General features: G+C 41.9%; 1 protein-coding gene across 2 annotated transcripts; it reads right to left on the bottom strand.

The window, feature by feature from the left end:
* Nucleotides 1-10,590: 10,590 nt before the first annotated feature.
* LOC122052572 (RNA-directed DNA methylation 4-like) lies at nucleotides 10,591-15,954 on the bottom strand. Of its 2 annotated transcripts, XM_042614156.1 has the most exons (10): nucleotides 15,426-15,954; nucleotides 15,246-15,329; nucleotides 13,598-13,692; nucleotides 13,005-13,076; nucleotides 12,427-12,468; nucleotides 11,734-11,885; nucleotides 11,545-11,654; nucleotides 11,291-11,366; nucleotides 11,132-11,205; nucleotides 10,591-11,054 (listed from the first exon to the last, which is right to left on the bottom strand). In XM_042614156.1, the coding sequence occupies exons 1-10, from the start codon at nucleotides 15,841-15,843 to the stop codon at nucleotides 10,936-10,938; spliced, it is 1,242 nt and encodes a 413-aa protein (XP_042470090.1). In that variant the 5' UTR covers nucleotides 15,844-15,954; the 3' UTR covers nucleotides 10,591-10,935. The 2 variants fall into 2 exon arrangements, with proteins under 2 accessions (XP_042470090.1, XP_042470092.1); XM_042614158.1 differs by lacking the exon at nucleotides 13,005-13,076.
* Nucleotides 15,955-16,188: the final 234 nt, after the last annotated feature.

Genomic DNA, 16,188 nt, shown 5'->3' with positions numbered 1-16,188 from the left:
GTTGATCGGATGGAAGGACTCGCCTTCCCAAACAACTGGAGGACAACGCTGATAGAGTTCCTGTGATTAGGAATTACGCCGTCCGATCAGGAGGAAGCACACCTGTTGAGAAGGAGAGCAGGAAGATTCACGCTGATTGGGGATCAACTATATAAGAAAACTTTCTCCCGGCCCCTACTCAAGTGCGTCGGACCAGAAGATATCGAGTACATTCTACAGGAGGTGCATCAAGAAACTTACGGAGGACACCCGGGCGGTCGGTCGTTGGCCAGAAAGATACTGCTGGCTGAATATTTTTGGCCAACCCTCCAGGCGGATGCCGCTCGGATAGTGTCCACCTGCCTGTCTTGCCAGAGGTATCACAACCTCTCGCACCGGCCCACAGAAGAGATGACGACGTCCACAATATCTTCCTCGTTCGATTAATGGGGCATGGATATAGTGGGGCCCTTCCCCATGGCGACCGACCAACGAATGTTCCTGCTCGTCGCGGTAGACTACTTCTTCAAATGGGTCGAGGCCGAGCCGCTCGCAAGAATAACCGAGCAGATGGTTCAGAAATTCATCTGGCAGCACATCATATGCCGGTTCGGAATTCTGCGTCGGCTCATCTCCGACAATGGGAGACAGTTCGCCAGGCAACGCCTCAGAGAATGGTGCGAAGGCTATGGGATTCAACAGACCTTTACTTCCGTAGTGTATCCCCAAAGAAACGGACAAGCTATAGTCGCCAATCTGGAGATTTTGCGAATTCTTCGAGTTCGGCTCGACCACGTCAGAGACAGCTGGGCAGACGAGCTTCCGGGCGTGCTATGGGCAATTCGCACGACCCCAAAGGAGGGGACGGGAGTGATACCGTTCCATTTGGTTTATGGAGGCGAAGCAGTCGTCCCCGTTGAAGTTAGAATTGAGTCTGATCGTCTGCAGCAGTATAGCGAGGGGAACGCCGAGCAGAGACTCCTGGAGCTGGACTTGGTGGACGAAGCACGCGCCAAAGCAGTCGTCCGATTGACGGCATACTGACAGAGGATGCGCCAAAACTACAACAGGCGGGTAATACCTAGATCTTTTTAGGTCGGACTTCGTATGGAAGAAGGTGAAGCCAGTCGGGGATGTCACCAAGCTGGAGGCTCCTTGGGTCGGACCCTTCAATGTCGTGGGAAAGCTCCGGTCGAGTGCTTATTACCAAGAAGACGAGGACGGACGGAAGCTAGAGCGTCCATGGAGTGCAAACCACCTCCAGCTGTACTGAGCTGGGTGAAAGGTGCGCTGATGTAACTAATACCATGTAATCTTCGTTCTCTGCATCCTTCAGCTGTAGGATTAAAAGCTAAAGCAAAGGTTTACAAAGTTATCGTCGAGCGGCCAACCCGTTCTGAAGACCGTCAAGCGGCGACGTTAAACCCCAAAGTCGAAGCGGCGACTATAAAACCACGCCTTGAAGATCGTCGAGCGGCGACATTAAATCCTAGAGTCGGAACGACGACTATAAAAATCCCGCCTTGATGACCGTCGAGCGGCGACGTTAAACCCTAGAGTCGGAGCGGCGACTATAAAAACCCCACCTTGAAGACCGTCGAGCGGCGACGTTAAACCCTAGAGTTGGAGCAATGACTATAAAAACCCCACCTTGAAGACCATCGAGCGATGACTTTAAACCCTAGAGTCGGAGCGGCGACTATAAAAACCCGCCTTGAAGACCGTCGAGCGACGACGTTAAACCCTAGAGTTGGAGCGACTACTATAAAAATCCCGCCTTGAAGGTCGTCGAACGGCGACGTTAAACCCTAGAGTCGAAGCAGCGACTATAAAAACCCCGCCTTACAGACCGTCGAGCGGCGACGTTAAACCCTAGAGTTGGAGCGGCGACTATAAAAACCCGCCTTACAGACCGTCGAGCGGCGACGTTAAACCCTATAGTCAGAGCGGAGACTATAAAAACGCCACCTTGAAGACCATCGAGCGGCGATGTTAAACCCTAGAGTCGGAGCGGCGACTATAAAAACCCCACCTTGAAGACCGTCGAGCGGCGACGTTAAACCCTAGAGTCGGAGCGGCGACTATAAAAATCCCGCCTTGAAGACCGTCGAGCGGCGACGTTAAACTCTAGAGTCGGAGCGGTGACTATAAAAACCCCGCCTTATAGACCATCGAGCGGCGACAATAAACCCGGGCCTTAGAAAATCATCTAAGCGTAGACGCTAAAACTGAAGTCGAGCGGCAACTATAAACCCTAGAGGCATGATCCTAAGCGAATATTTTAATAATAACATGGGCGCCACAGCTGATCGAGACTGCACATCCAAATACTTAGCAAGCAAACAACATATGAAAAAGACGCAAAAAGATTTCATTGATAGACGCTGCCGAACGGCAGGAATATAATTAAGGCTTACAAAAAACACTCTATCGACTCCTCACTCTCTCAATACAGTCAAAGGCCTCGTCAGGAATAGCCTCAAGAAGCTGGACTTGGTTGACATCCCTGTCGGAGAAAGCTTCAGGGAGGTGCCCGTTCGCCTTCAGCTGGACGAGCATGGCGTCAATGGCCAGCTAGAATGAGTGGACGATACGGTTGGTCGCCTTCTCCAGAAATTGGTCCAAGCGCAGGTACTGTTGCTTCCAGGCGGCAAAGCAACTCGGTTCGGCCTCCTGATAGGTCTTCAGGGCAGCACGGAAGGCCTCCAGCTCCTCTTCCAAATGCTTCACTTGATTCTGAAGCTCCACCTCCTTGGCCGAGCGGCTCTCCCGCTCGAAAGATAGGGAGTCCTTTTCTTTCTTCAGATCTTCGGCCAACTATCGAGCTTCTTTATTCTTTTCTTCTAAGTCGGCGATGGCCCATTGTTTCCTCGTGGAGGCCAGGTCAAGGTTCTTATCATAAGTCTTCAACTGTGCCTCTATTTGGCCCAATCTGCTGGCTTGCTCGGGCGATTTCTGTTGTTCCTCGGTGAGGAGTCGTTGGGCCTTCTCCAGCTTAGCCTTCAGACGGGCGGGCGATGGTCCCTGGGAAGAGGCTTCTCCAGAAATCTTGAGCCTCTTCAGCTCATCTTCCACTTGGGTCAGCCGCTAGCACATGACGATATTCTCCACCTAGTACTGCAAGCAAAAATTAGTGCCGAGCGGAGGTAACTTATGAACTAACGCAAATACTAACCCCGGTGGACATCTCCAGATGACTATCGGCCAGCGCACCCAGGGGTTTCATGGCCGCTCGCGCTCTCCCCTCCTCCCAGACGCAGGCAAACCGACCTCGAATGTAGACTTGATGTTGGGGAGAGCTGGGCTGGTCGCCCGGTGTAAGAAGATCCTCAGTCGGCAAGCAAAGGGTGGCGGTGATGGATCGTCTCCTGCCCAGCGCCAATTGGGCAGAGGCAGACAGACCGAAGGCTTGGGCAGGATGGATGGGAAGAATGGCTGATCGGGTTATCTTCCGCCTAGCCGGAGGAAGGGAGGTGATTGGTTGAACGGAGAGCGGCTCCTGTAGCTCAGCCACGGACGGAGTCCGATCAGAGGAAGTAGCCTCCACTGTTACGGGGGTTAGGGACGGGACGCCTCCCTCTGCAGAAGCTTAGATGGCTGAAGTAGCAGATCGAGATGGCGCCACTGTTCGGCGCCTCTTGCGGGAGAGCGGTACTTCGTCGCCCGAGGACCCCGATCCCTCGGTAGGACTTACGGGCGGCGCATCGCAAACTGAGCCTGGTTCGGTTGTCCCTCCCACGCTGGGCGTCCGCTCGGTGGTCCCGTCGCCCGCAGGTGTATTTTCCCTAGCTGTGCCCTCTTGCAAACTGACCGGGGTCAGGCCGAGCCGCTCCATCTCCTTAGCAGCAACTGCTTCGATCTCGGCCTACTTAGCCTTCATTATACCAGCTGCTCAGGCACGCATCATGATGTCGACTGCAAGAGAAGAACAGAATCAGTTAGACTCAAAGGAAGAAAATTAAGAAATTCCATACCTAGGCTGCTCGGGAGCTTCACTCGGCTCAGACTTAGTCCGAACATGTACATCACGCCTTCTGGTAGCAGCTTGTGAATGTTGAATTTCAGCCCGACCAACATATTAGCGGCATGGAGGTAGTCCGGTTGAGTCTTGTACCTCTTCAGCTCGGGCGGGGGGTGGCAGGGCGGTTTGCCATTGAGTTCGGAAGTGGGGTCGCTCGAGGGGTCTTAAATAAAAAAAGTACTCCTTCCAGTGTTTGTTGGAGGAGGGCATCTTGTCGAAGAAAACCAGACCAATATGGGACTGGAACAGATAGGTGCCCAGCTCAGATTGTTTGGGGTAGTAGAAGTAGTGGAAGACCAGAGGGGTCAGTGGGATGTTGTACACGTGGAACAGCACCACCACGCCGCACAGGAGGCGGAAGGAGTTGGGGACGAGCTGGGCAAGCAGGATTCGAAAAAAATTACAAACTTCGGTTATGAACGGATGAATGGGAAACCGGAGGCCGGCCACGAACTAGTCTCGGAAGAAACAAATAGTGCCGGTCGGCGGGTTGTGTGGCTAATCGGACGGACCAGCTAGGACAATCTTGTGGTCAGGCGGGAGGTCAAAAGCATTAATGAGGTGTTCCGCATCGCCCGCATCAAACCTGGTCTCCATGGTGGTATATCAGAGACCAAGGGTCGGGTCGATTGGCTGGGAGGAACTGGCCATAGTCGGAAAACAAAGAAGCAGGAGGATTTGCTAAGGGTGTCGACGGAAAGACGAAGCAGGATCAACAAGAGGTTCACTAAACAGAACGACGGAACACCGGAAAACGGTAAAGGCCAGAAGAGAAGACGAAGGAACAGAAGTCAAAGCTTACAGGAAAATGGAGCGCCGGGGGAGAAAGCTGGGAGTCGCCGGAGTGCTGGAAGCAAACAAAGTCGCCGGAGCAAACGATCGAAGAGCAGAAATAGAACGCAGAGGAAGAAGCGGCGACGCTGAAGCTTTATAAAGATGGGCGCGACCGACCGAGGCCGTTCGATCTAGGGCACAGGAATTGAAGTGCACATCCGATCGTTGAATTCGAACCGCCAAACGTCACATTAGCAGCTGTCACCTCGGACGTGCGGCTACTGTGCCAACGACACGTGGCGTCCTCCCATGGGACAACATTTAATGGGCGTGTGCTCGGTCTTAATGGAAGTGATTTGTACGCATCACGAATAGATTCGGACGGTGTCAGCGTTAGCTGACCGGCTTGCACCACTTCGAAAGCGGTGAGGAAAGACATCCAAAAATATCCAAGTACAAAGACACGAAGCACCGACCGGGGGAGAAAGATCAGTTCTATGGAGACCGAGCGGGATTCAACTCATCTATTTTAGCCGCCCGACCAACCGTTCACCAAGCTACTTGTCCAGTCAGTCGGATTTGCAGCCTCCTTCAACTAGACTTGAGAGGGAGGCACGTGATCCGGTGGTAAGACGAGGCCCGCCCGATAGGAAGTCAAAGTGGTTAACGGCCGGGGTAGGCAGCTGATCGGGTGAGATACCTTCCCAAGCGGCAGGAAGAATAGCCGACTCGGCATCTCGACAGCTCGGCCTGGTGCCGAGTTTCCGACGCTCATAAAGAAAAGCAGGAAGAGATAAAGGCCGAGCGGACATCCCGCTCGGCTAACCAGGAGCACGACATTGACTCGACAGGTAGGAAGACATCAAATCATCGGCCGAGCGGACATCCGAGTCGGTCCAACCTTGGTGGCGCTGGGAGGGCATTAGCCGAGCGGTCCCTTCGCTCGGCCAGGGAAAGGTGCTAGCCGAGCGGTTCTTACGCTCGACCCGGTAAAGGACAAAGGGAGCAGTTGGCGATATCTTCTTAGAAACCAGTGCCGCCGACAAGAGGCGTGGTTAGCGACATGGTCAGACAAGGAATCGTACGGTGGAAACTTCCACTGTCACGTCAGAGATATGCTCGTGCTACTATGGTATGACGTCAGACACGCTTTTCTGACATGTCCATCCAGGTATGCTTTGAGGAGCGTGCACGCCTCGAGGATTGTGCGCGCGCCTTTGGGAACCTTATATAAGGACCCCCAGACTTCGATGGAGGTATGCACACATATATACTGTAGCTACAATTCTCATTTCTTTTTCGGCTCTACTCTTTTTTTCGTCGGAGATCTTACTTGAGCATCGGAGGGCCATCGTCGGGGAACCCCTCCCCGGCTCGGCGTTGTGTTTGTAGGTCCACGTCAGCAGGAGTCTTACGCCCTCATAGTCCTCAGCCAATCAACAGGAACGCCACATCCTCAGCGTCCATTGACTCATCTTTCGGACAAGATCAGTTATATTTTGAAATATAAAAAAATCATAAATTTTATATTGATTCCGATATCGAAAATTTCGGTACCATATAATACTATACCAAAATTTTCGATATATCAAAAATTTTGATATAAACGATAAATATCGGTATGGTATATATGATATACCAAAATTCTTGGTATTTCCCCCACCCCTAATCATATGGGCACGATATCGTAACTATATCATTCCAATTAGATATAGGTCAAGATTTTAAATCATAAAAGGAATAACAAATAGAAAAGATAATTTACTAGCAATGAGGATGATACTCGCGATTTTAATTACAAGCGCCGTAGCTATTAGATCTATATTATTGCTTTTTTTTTATTAGTACCAAGTATCAAATTAATGCCAATTAATTAAAAAAAAAATTATCCGTTAATTCATTAAAATTAAAACCCGATCTTTAATATCTAAATAATTAAGAAAGCTCGCTACTTACTCCAACAATGGAGAGTGATCGATTGATATCGTAAGTACTTATATTATCACCAAGAAAAAAAAATATAACTATTTGCCTCAGAAAGTATTTTTATTATTAAAAAAAAATTGTAAGTTTAGGTTAAAAAAGATTAATGTTATCACAAGAAAATGTTTTAATTTATACGTGCATAGATAGCGGGGCGTATTATCTTATCGACTTTTAAATTGTAAAATTTATACAAATTAGCATGAAAAAAATTATTTTATAAATTTCTAAAAAAATTGCAAAAAAAAAAAAAAAAATTTACATTTACATAATATAGTTGTTATATTACATTAACTACCAAACATAATACAGATGACCAATTTTAGATGTCTATTTATAAAATATTGAGCAACACAAAATATACATCAAAATAAGACAATCAGTGTCTCGATTTAATACGTGCACACTAAATTAATTGACATATTCCCATCTCCAATATTCTCGGTCTTCGTTTCCTCTTCACTAATAACTTTTATCGTTTATAATCTGAATCAGAAATCTTCTAAATCAATAACAAAATTTTCATTCTCATATTCAGCTTCTGAAGTGATTGCTTCAGCTTACACAAGTACAATGGACAAATTTAATGATATCTCCATCTCCAGTCCTCTCAATCTTCCTCTTCACTTTGATCATAGTTTCCATCAGAATCTTGAAAGTCAGACTCTTCATCGCGATAATCATTTCATGGATTGTTCTCAGCTGCAAATAAATAAGTATTAATATTAACAAACATTGATATGAGTCAGATTAAAAGGAAAGAAACTATACAGTCATACCATTTGAATCATCACTTTTATAATCAGATTGTGACGGATCATACTTTATCACTTTTTACAATGCTAATCTACATGGTGAATAGCTCTATACGTACTCTATATATAATCTGATGAGAAAACAAGAAGGAAAGAGTGCCTATTCAGAGTTATTAAAATGAACTACATTCTGACAAAATTGACATAAAAATCAATCAGCAATAACATTAAAAGAATTGTATAGGGGAAAAAAAAATTCTTTGTAACAGCAAGTATCATTATATGAGCAATGCAAAAGGAGACCAAATAAATAATTGCTATATCCAAGATTTTCCAGAGAAAATAGAAGACATTATCCTCCTCATTTAACAAGCATAAATAACTGCCAACCTATCTGAAGGTGCGAGGACGAGCAGAGGAGTCAGCAGCTGCAATTTCATTGAATAGATAAAACATGTCATGCAGAGGAGCTTGGAGCCCATAAAAAAGACAGAACCATCCAATCAAAATCTTGACTATATGTAAGATATTTTTTCCAGCTATATGACTCTTACAACATCTAAAAATTGCTGATCTCAGGCATACACAAAAAGAACTCACTGGCAACCTAAATATATCCTTAGCAAAGCAACAAATAAAAGGGAAGTGCCTTAATTGCGTACTACATGTCTCTTCAAATTCCAGTTTAAGACATTTTACAAATAGATAAGCAGCTAAGTGATGTTGCAGGTCCACTCAAACCACATTTTATTAGGAATAAGGAATACAAGAAAACATACTGCTCATCACAATAGTAATAAATGGCCAGGACTGAAGATCCTACAGATCTATTTAAATTCCTAGCACTATTTCAGGAAAATATTAATGTGAAAAAATAGAAAAAAGAAGTCATTTGCAGAAAACAATATTGTATTCATTTCTTCACAAATAATCACTTCAAACTCACTTCTAGTCCTGGATACTTACATAAATAATTTAGAATTTTGATAAAGCTAAACTAGTATTCATAAAGTGAAACAAAATTGTCATTAGTACTGTGAAAGAACTTGTTAGAGAAAAGAGATGGCTATCCAAACAACAACTAGAATGTCTATGAAGGCATAACCTCACTTGCTTTTCAGGATACCAAGAAGAAATTATGAAATCAACTTACTTTGAGAGCACATGAACTCATGATTAGGTTCCGTATTGTTACGTCTAACTGCATATTTTTCTTTACTTACTTCAAAACGTTCTACAATAAAAACATAGAATGAGTTTGTATGCACTCGTATGCAATTTGAGTGGTCAGCTATACAACACAAGTGAAGTGAAAACTCAAAGTTTAACCAAACGTTCTCATTCATCACTCAGCCGCTATTATAACCAAAAACTGCTAATTGCCAATCTAACTTTCCGGATACTATGTTGACCTAAACCAATTAGGGTAACATCAAAGGAAAATATCTAATTCAGACACATGGCCTCACTAAGCCACGCCACTATCAGATAAAGCAATTGATCAAATGCAAGCAGTAAACAATACATCGAGGAATTAACGCATCGTTAAAGTAAATATGCCAGAATCCGAACATGCAAAAGCAAGAAAAGGAAAAGCTAAAAGGGACTAGAGAGCATCACCCATCTCTTCAGGCGTGGAAAAGTTTCTACGGCCGGTGGGCTTGGCCTTGAACCTGCCCCTCCCCATCATCAACTGGCGAGATCCGGATCGAGATCGAAGACCTCAAGGAGGGATCGGTTCCGATGATAACGATCGAAGACCTCAAGTTTCTCACGTCGCCTTCTCTTCCACCGAGCAGGGAATTTGAATGGCTCACTATATTCACCAAGACCCGACCCGTCCCGGGTTTGGTTCGAACTTGGTCCGAATTATAATCAGGTCGACGGGCAGGTTGCACCCCCCAGCCGGACCCGTTCCAGTTCAGACCCAAACAAACCGGTTTAGTCCTCTTCCTGAGCATTTGGACTCTGTTTCAGATCTTTGGATCGACCATGACGGTTTGCATCTCGTAAATTTTGCTAGTGGCGTTCTGTTTTTTTTTTAATCGTGTCCCAACTTCTTTGACTAATTTTCAAGATGGACGACTCTCCTCACTCAGCAGATACATCCAAAAACACTTATAATATGTCGGAGGTAGAAAATATGATCTTGGCCCTTGAAATCACAGATTATATTAATTCTTGTTCTTGATAAATCGATAAATTGTAATTATTTTGGTGTTGATTATGTGACAAGTGAAATGGACTAAATTTATCATTCCATCCACCACTCAACACAGGCATCGCGGAATCACGTAAGTGTCGTGATCCCACGACGAATTCTACGGGGCACCAGAGGCCACCTCAACCTCTGCAATTCAGGTGGGGCGGCCACGGGCGAGTGGGAATGCCCATTAGACGGGGGTCACAGTGTGGATGCCAGTACACTTGAGGCAGGGTGAGGATGCCCTACACGGGTCACGGTGGGTATACCCACGACGCAAGGCAAGGACGCCTGTGAGTTCACGGGCCGTGACGGAGATGCCCGCGGCGCGAGGTGGGGACACCGATGGGCACGGAGGTCTTAGTGGGGAAGCCCCGTGAGCTCGAGGTGGAGATGCACGTGAACATACGACGAGCGCTCCCGTAGGCACATGGGTCGCAGCAGAGACATCGTGGATGGGACGTAGAACCTTAATTCCAGTTATAAATTAAAATTCGGTATTACGGACAATAGGATGGATGATAAGCTTTAATTACGAGAGCGATATCTATTGGATCTAACATTGTTGCCTTCTTTTGTCATATTTATTTTGACACCAAATACCGACTACTCCTTGAGCAATGAGAAGTAGGAGGATCTAGTCGATCATCGATTGTATTTTACATTGATTTGCAATCCATAGAAAGTTTCGGCTTCAAAAGTGTGCATATTATCCTAAGGAAATTTAAATTTTGACTTCAGAAATGCTTATATTATTAGAAAAACTGTTGTAATCTACACATGCATACATAGCGGCGTATTAACTTATCGACTTTTAAATTGTGAAATTTATGTAAATTTAGCATAAAAATTAATTTTTTGGATTAGCAGGTAATTTGCACAGAAACTAATATTAACATGAGGACATTATCCAATTACATTAACCACCAAACAAATTATAAATGACCAACTTTGAACATCAAATTAAAATAAAAAAAATCCACCAACACAAAATATACATCTAAATGAGACAATCACTGAAAGTGATTGCCTCAACTTAATACATGCACAATAAACGAATTGAGATATTCCCATCTCCGGTACTCTCCATCTTCCTTTACTCCAGTCGTTCATAATTTGAGTCAGAAATCTTCTAAATCAATGACAGGATTTTCATTCTCGTTTTCAGCTTCAGCTTTTAAAGTTATTGTTTAAGCTTAACACAAATACAATAGACAAATTTAACGATATCCCCATCTCCAGTCCTCTCGATCTTCCTCTTCACTTTGATCATAAATCGAGTCAGAATCTTCAAAGTCAGACTCTTCATCACAATAATCGTTCCATGGATAGTTTTCAGCTGAAAATAAACAGGTATTAATATTAGCCAACAATAATATAAGTCTGATTAAAAAGAAAGAAAATATACAATCATACCATTTGAATCATCACTTTCATAATCAGATTGTGACGAGCCATCATAATAGTCATCCTCCACATAAACTTGGATTCTATAGCAATCAAACATAAACATAATGAATATCAAAATAAAATTCCAATTGTAAGTTTAGATAAATCAGATGTCTAATTTCATACAATGGATGCTCATCAATACTATCTGTGTCTATGTCCACACCACTGCCGATAGTATATATGTCGTAAACAAAGTTATCTGTTCAAAATAAATAAAAGGGAAAATTTAGCAGTGAGAAAATTATAAAGAATCTCATGGAAGATCTTAAACTACATATAAAGTTAATCATAGTATGTAATTTGGATTTCTTGTTTCTAAGCATAAAATATAACATTAGTTGTCATTGGAAGATTAAAGATGCTGGAGAAGATGGAACCTTTTGTAGTTGCCCTGTCATGTTCAATCTCTTCAGCTGCTTGTGGAAGGAATTCCCTTAAAAGTGATAAATACTTATCAAAAATTGCACCACCAACCTCAGGAGCAATTCTGCAGCATTCAAGAATCTTTTATATAAAGTAGAAAGATACACTAAAGAAGCAATAGAAACACTGAATATTAAACTTACTTGGGCTTTGGCACCCTTTGGTGAGTTTCGTCCTCGGCATCAACTCGAACAACATCATACAAATGGCATTTTTCATACAAAGAGCATTCTTCTGCATCTATGCTTTCCCTTTTCTTCCATATTTGTTCAAATCGAGCACTTCTAGCAAGATCCTATAAGATTCAAATATTTAATAGGGCTTAGTTACATTATCTTGGGAATAAAATCATCCAGATTCAATCTTGTATAATTTTAGCAACAAATTGACAATGAAGCATCTCATGATAAAACCAATATAATTGCACAAACAAACAACTAATAGTCAAAATCATTCCAATGATCTCGTAATATTCAAGTGGGTCCTATATATCAAAAAGAATAAAAAAATTAGACATATGATAAGAAAATGTGAAGATTATATAAGAGTAAAACTGTGCTTACATTTATTCACTATAACAGTGAAAAACTCTTGGTTATCACAAACACATTATTGATCTTGTCATGTGTATAACTGGTGCATCTACATAAAATTATTTATGTTGCATACTTCCAACAGACTGAATCTAAATGTGTAAAATGAAAAAACCTAAGTCCAAGATACGTAAAATAAATGCTACATTAGAAGACATCTAACACAAAAATTCAGATGTGCATGTTTCATCCACCGGAGAAATTGCAATAACAATTCAATGACATGAAAGAGTAATAATCTACCTCATGCTCTTTTATAGCCTTGGCCCGCAATTGATCATGTTTCTGCAGGCACAGAAAGTGCAACAAGAATGAATATATTATTCGAGGCAAAAAAAATGCTGAATATTCTAGGATTAAGTAAAGTTATTAAACTAGAAAAAATAATAATGGAATCGAAGTACGCAAATCAAGATTTATGCATTTTCCAAATAAAAATTGAAAGGCAAAGGATGATAATAAAAATGAGTCCAAATTTGTTTTTACAAGTGATTTTAGAAAAAATGCTCAATATCATTTGATAGAATAATTTCCAGCTCTTTGACATGTGAATTTTAAAAAGATGAATAACCAATTCTACGTGAGAATTATGTGCTGGCAAAAACATCCTTTCGGCAATTTTTATAATTAAGGTAGGAATCATAATATAATGCATGGAAAAAATTACATAAAATTGTGCGTCAATTTAGCAGTGCCGATAATAGAAGATATAAATCAAAGGAAAAATGCAGCAGTGAAAGGTAAACAATTCTGCAAGATTAGGTTAGGGTAACATCTTCTCATGGATAATGTAACATAAGAAATTGAATTGATAACATTACCTTATCAGGTTTATACAAACTTCTACGCTCCTTAGATCTCCCCTTAAATTCTTTTGTGTTTCTGGAAGGTTGCTGCTGGTTGAAAAGAGAGAGAGAGACAGAAAGAAGATTACTAACAGATTCAACAGATGAAGTCTAAACCAATGGATTACAATGGGAGATTTGATGTTCAAAGGAAAGATGATAGTAACTAAATAATCTTAGGCGTGTAAGGCAATATGCTTGCCAGAGATCTATGAAAATCCTGTCCATGGAACAACAAATATCCTAGGAAATATTTGACTGGCAAACAGAATCAAAGATTTTTTTTTAAACAAAGAGAGAATTATTGTGGGAATAAAACAGACGTAAGAAAGACTTAAAAATTGGGGCCCTCACTAGCCACTTCTGCTTCAAAAACATCATTTTTGAGCAGGCAAAAGGGCATTCATATCTCTAAAAAAAGGAAGTGATTACGAGTTAAACTGAATTATCAGATTATCTGATTTACGGCAAGCTGCGTTAATGTCAAGTGGAAGAAAGAGGAACATATTAAAAGATAACCACCTCGCAAAGCAAATGACATAGGAGAGTAACAGAGATTAGGTGTTAACCAGAAAAGAATGCAGCACATCTTTGACAGACTGGGAGCGCCCAACTGTCTCAAGACGATGAACTAACATCTTCTTACTTGCAAGCTCATTGAGAACTGCATTTTAGAAGCCTCATTGATGAGAAATTTTCAGTCATATAAATTACAGAGCAAAACACACAACATGAGGGGCTATAATTTTTGAAACTTAGTCAATTACAAACTTATAAGGAACTCCTTAGGTCTTTCCAGTAGCTTTATATTTACATGATTGGACATTATACAAGAGTTCATCATTCCCTTTCACCAAAATAGAAAAACTCAACCCATGTGATAGATCTTCGTGGTAACCTAATGAAAAAGCATTCACAAAAACCCACCACTCTATCTGTTCAGTCTAATCATGTTTCTGCCATTTATCAAATGTTTAAGTGTTTGAACACAGCATCACTGCACCCAATTCAAAGGAAAAAAAAATACTACATATCAAGTAATTTTCTAAACAAAAAGGCAACCAAACTTATATATATATATATATATATATATATATATATATATAACACCAATTAGAAGACAAAATGGCCAACGAGAGTATAACATGGGACTAATATTTTGTGAAAAGATGAAACATTTGATTGGCCAATGCTTAGGCTAGGTAACATGTTTGTGGTGGCAATAAACAGACATAATGAAAACTATAGATATCTAACACAACATAGTCATTGATAATGTCACTTTAAGATTCCAGTAAAGCAAAAAATGCAATAATAAAAGAGCAAAACATCATTCCATGAAGATGGATTTTCTAGTCAAAAAACATGGGATCATATTTTATATTGGACAATGACCAAAATGTGGTTGGAGTAATTCACTCTATGTAACTTGATAAATGTTTTCTTCATGGGAATTGAATATTATTAAGAATTTTGAGGTTATAAACTAAAGTTGCCATATACCAAATGAAACTCTAGTGTACATATTAAAGTTATTTCTATGTTGTTTAACTCATTTGAATAGTTTAATGCCTACATCACATATTAGGAATCAATGGCATTGCCTATGAAAATTATTTTTTGCTATTCTCATGAAGCCCATAAAATGACAACCTTCTTTCAATCTGCACTTGTATGCACAAACTTCTTCTTGAATGAGGAATGGAAAAATAAGATGGGATTGGAGCTTTCAGAGTTGAGGAGATCGAAATACAAGAGATGAAGAATCAGCAAATTGTCTATTTTGAGTTACAGGGCGTACTAGATACAACTACGAGACAGAACAGAAATTCTTGTGATTGGACACGACATGAAGCAGAAATTTTAAGATTAATGTGAGGGATGCCAAATAAAAGGCTACGCATCATCAAAATGACTCATTGAGAACTTTTCTTGTTGAAATCATGATTACAAAATCTATAATTATATTCAATATCATTTATAAATTAATATAAGCAAATAGCAGATCATTGATATATGCTACCCCATTTCAGTTTAACTCAATCTTTCCAAGTCCTTAGCATATAAAGAACATAGATTATATCTAGAAACCATTTTCGAGTTCCTCCATTTTCAAGTAACAACAACTCAATAAATGCATGCATTGAAATTATGATAATTCCATTAAAAACAGTAAAAAAAAAAAAAAGAAGAAGAAGAAGAAAGGGAAGGCTATACCTTTTCCTGTGCCGCAATCAGATAAGGAGAGATTTCCAAGACCCAAGAATGCTTTTTTATGTGGCCTTTCATTAATCTCCAACCCTGGGCGCATAAAAACAAAACAAAACAAAAACCCACCTTTATATCCCATTCTAATATTATCCAAAGAGGGAAAAAAGAAGAAGAAAAATAACTTACAGAAAGAGTCAAGTTTTGCTTGGGAGGCCTTCCGCTTAACCCTTACGATCACCGGCTTTCCAGTGATCGAACTCAGCGGAAGAGGCTTTCCTGTAAACAAACCCAGCGGAGGAGGGTTTCCTGTGATCAAACTCAGGGGAGGAGGGTTTCTTGTGATCAAACTCTGGGGAGGAGGGTTTCTTGTCATCAAGCTCAGCGAAGGAGGGTTTCCTGTAATCAAACTCAGCGGAGGAGGGTTTCCTGTGTTCAAACTCAGCGGAGGAGACATGGAACTCAGCGGAGGAGACTTTCCAGTGATGGAACTCAGAGGAGGAGGCTTTCTGGTGATGGACGGAGGAGACATCGAACTCAGAGCAGTATGCTTTCCGGTGATGGAACTCAGCGGACGAGGCTTTCCGTTGATCGACGGAGGAGACATCGAAGGTTAACGCCCGGAGAATAAGAATCGACCGGAGAACAAGAATCGCCCAGACAATCGCCTCCAGAGAACAAAAATCGCCGGGAGAAAAGAATCGAGGTTTCGGTGAATAGATTTGTGAGAAAAATGACTCCCTGATCTGCTTATTTATAGGCTTGGCCAAGGGGTAATGAAAAGGCCCATATGGGATGCAGCAGGGTCCATTTATTCTTTTTAACTTAATTAAAATATATTTTAAAGCAGCTATATCTAATATAATCCTAACGGTAATTTTTTTAAAAACACGCACGCACTCGACTTTATAAGGGCCAAAATATATACCTAACTTTGATAAATGACCATCCA

This window comes from Zingiber officinale, chromosome 3A (assembly GCF_018446385.1).
Source record: "Zingiber officinale cultivar Zhangliang chromosome 3A, Zo_v1.1, whole genome shotgun sequence".
Lineage (NCBI taxonomy): Eukaryota > Viridiplantae > Streptophyta > Magnoliopsida > Zingiberales > Zingiberaceae > Zingiber > Zingiber officinale.
Note: the sequence above shows the minus strand (reverse complement) of the source record. Positions and strands in the feature narration are given on the sequence as shown.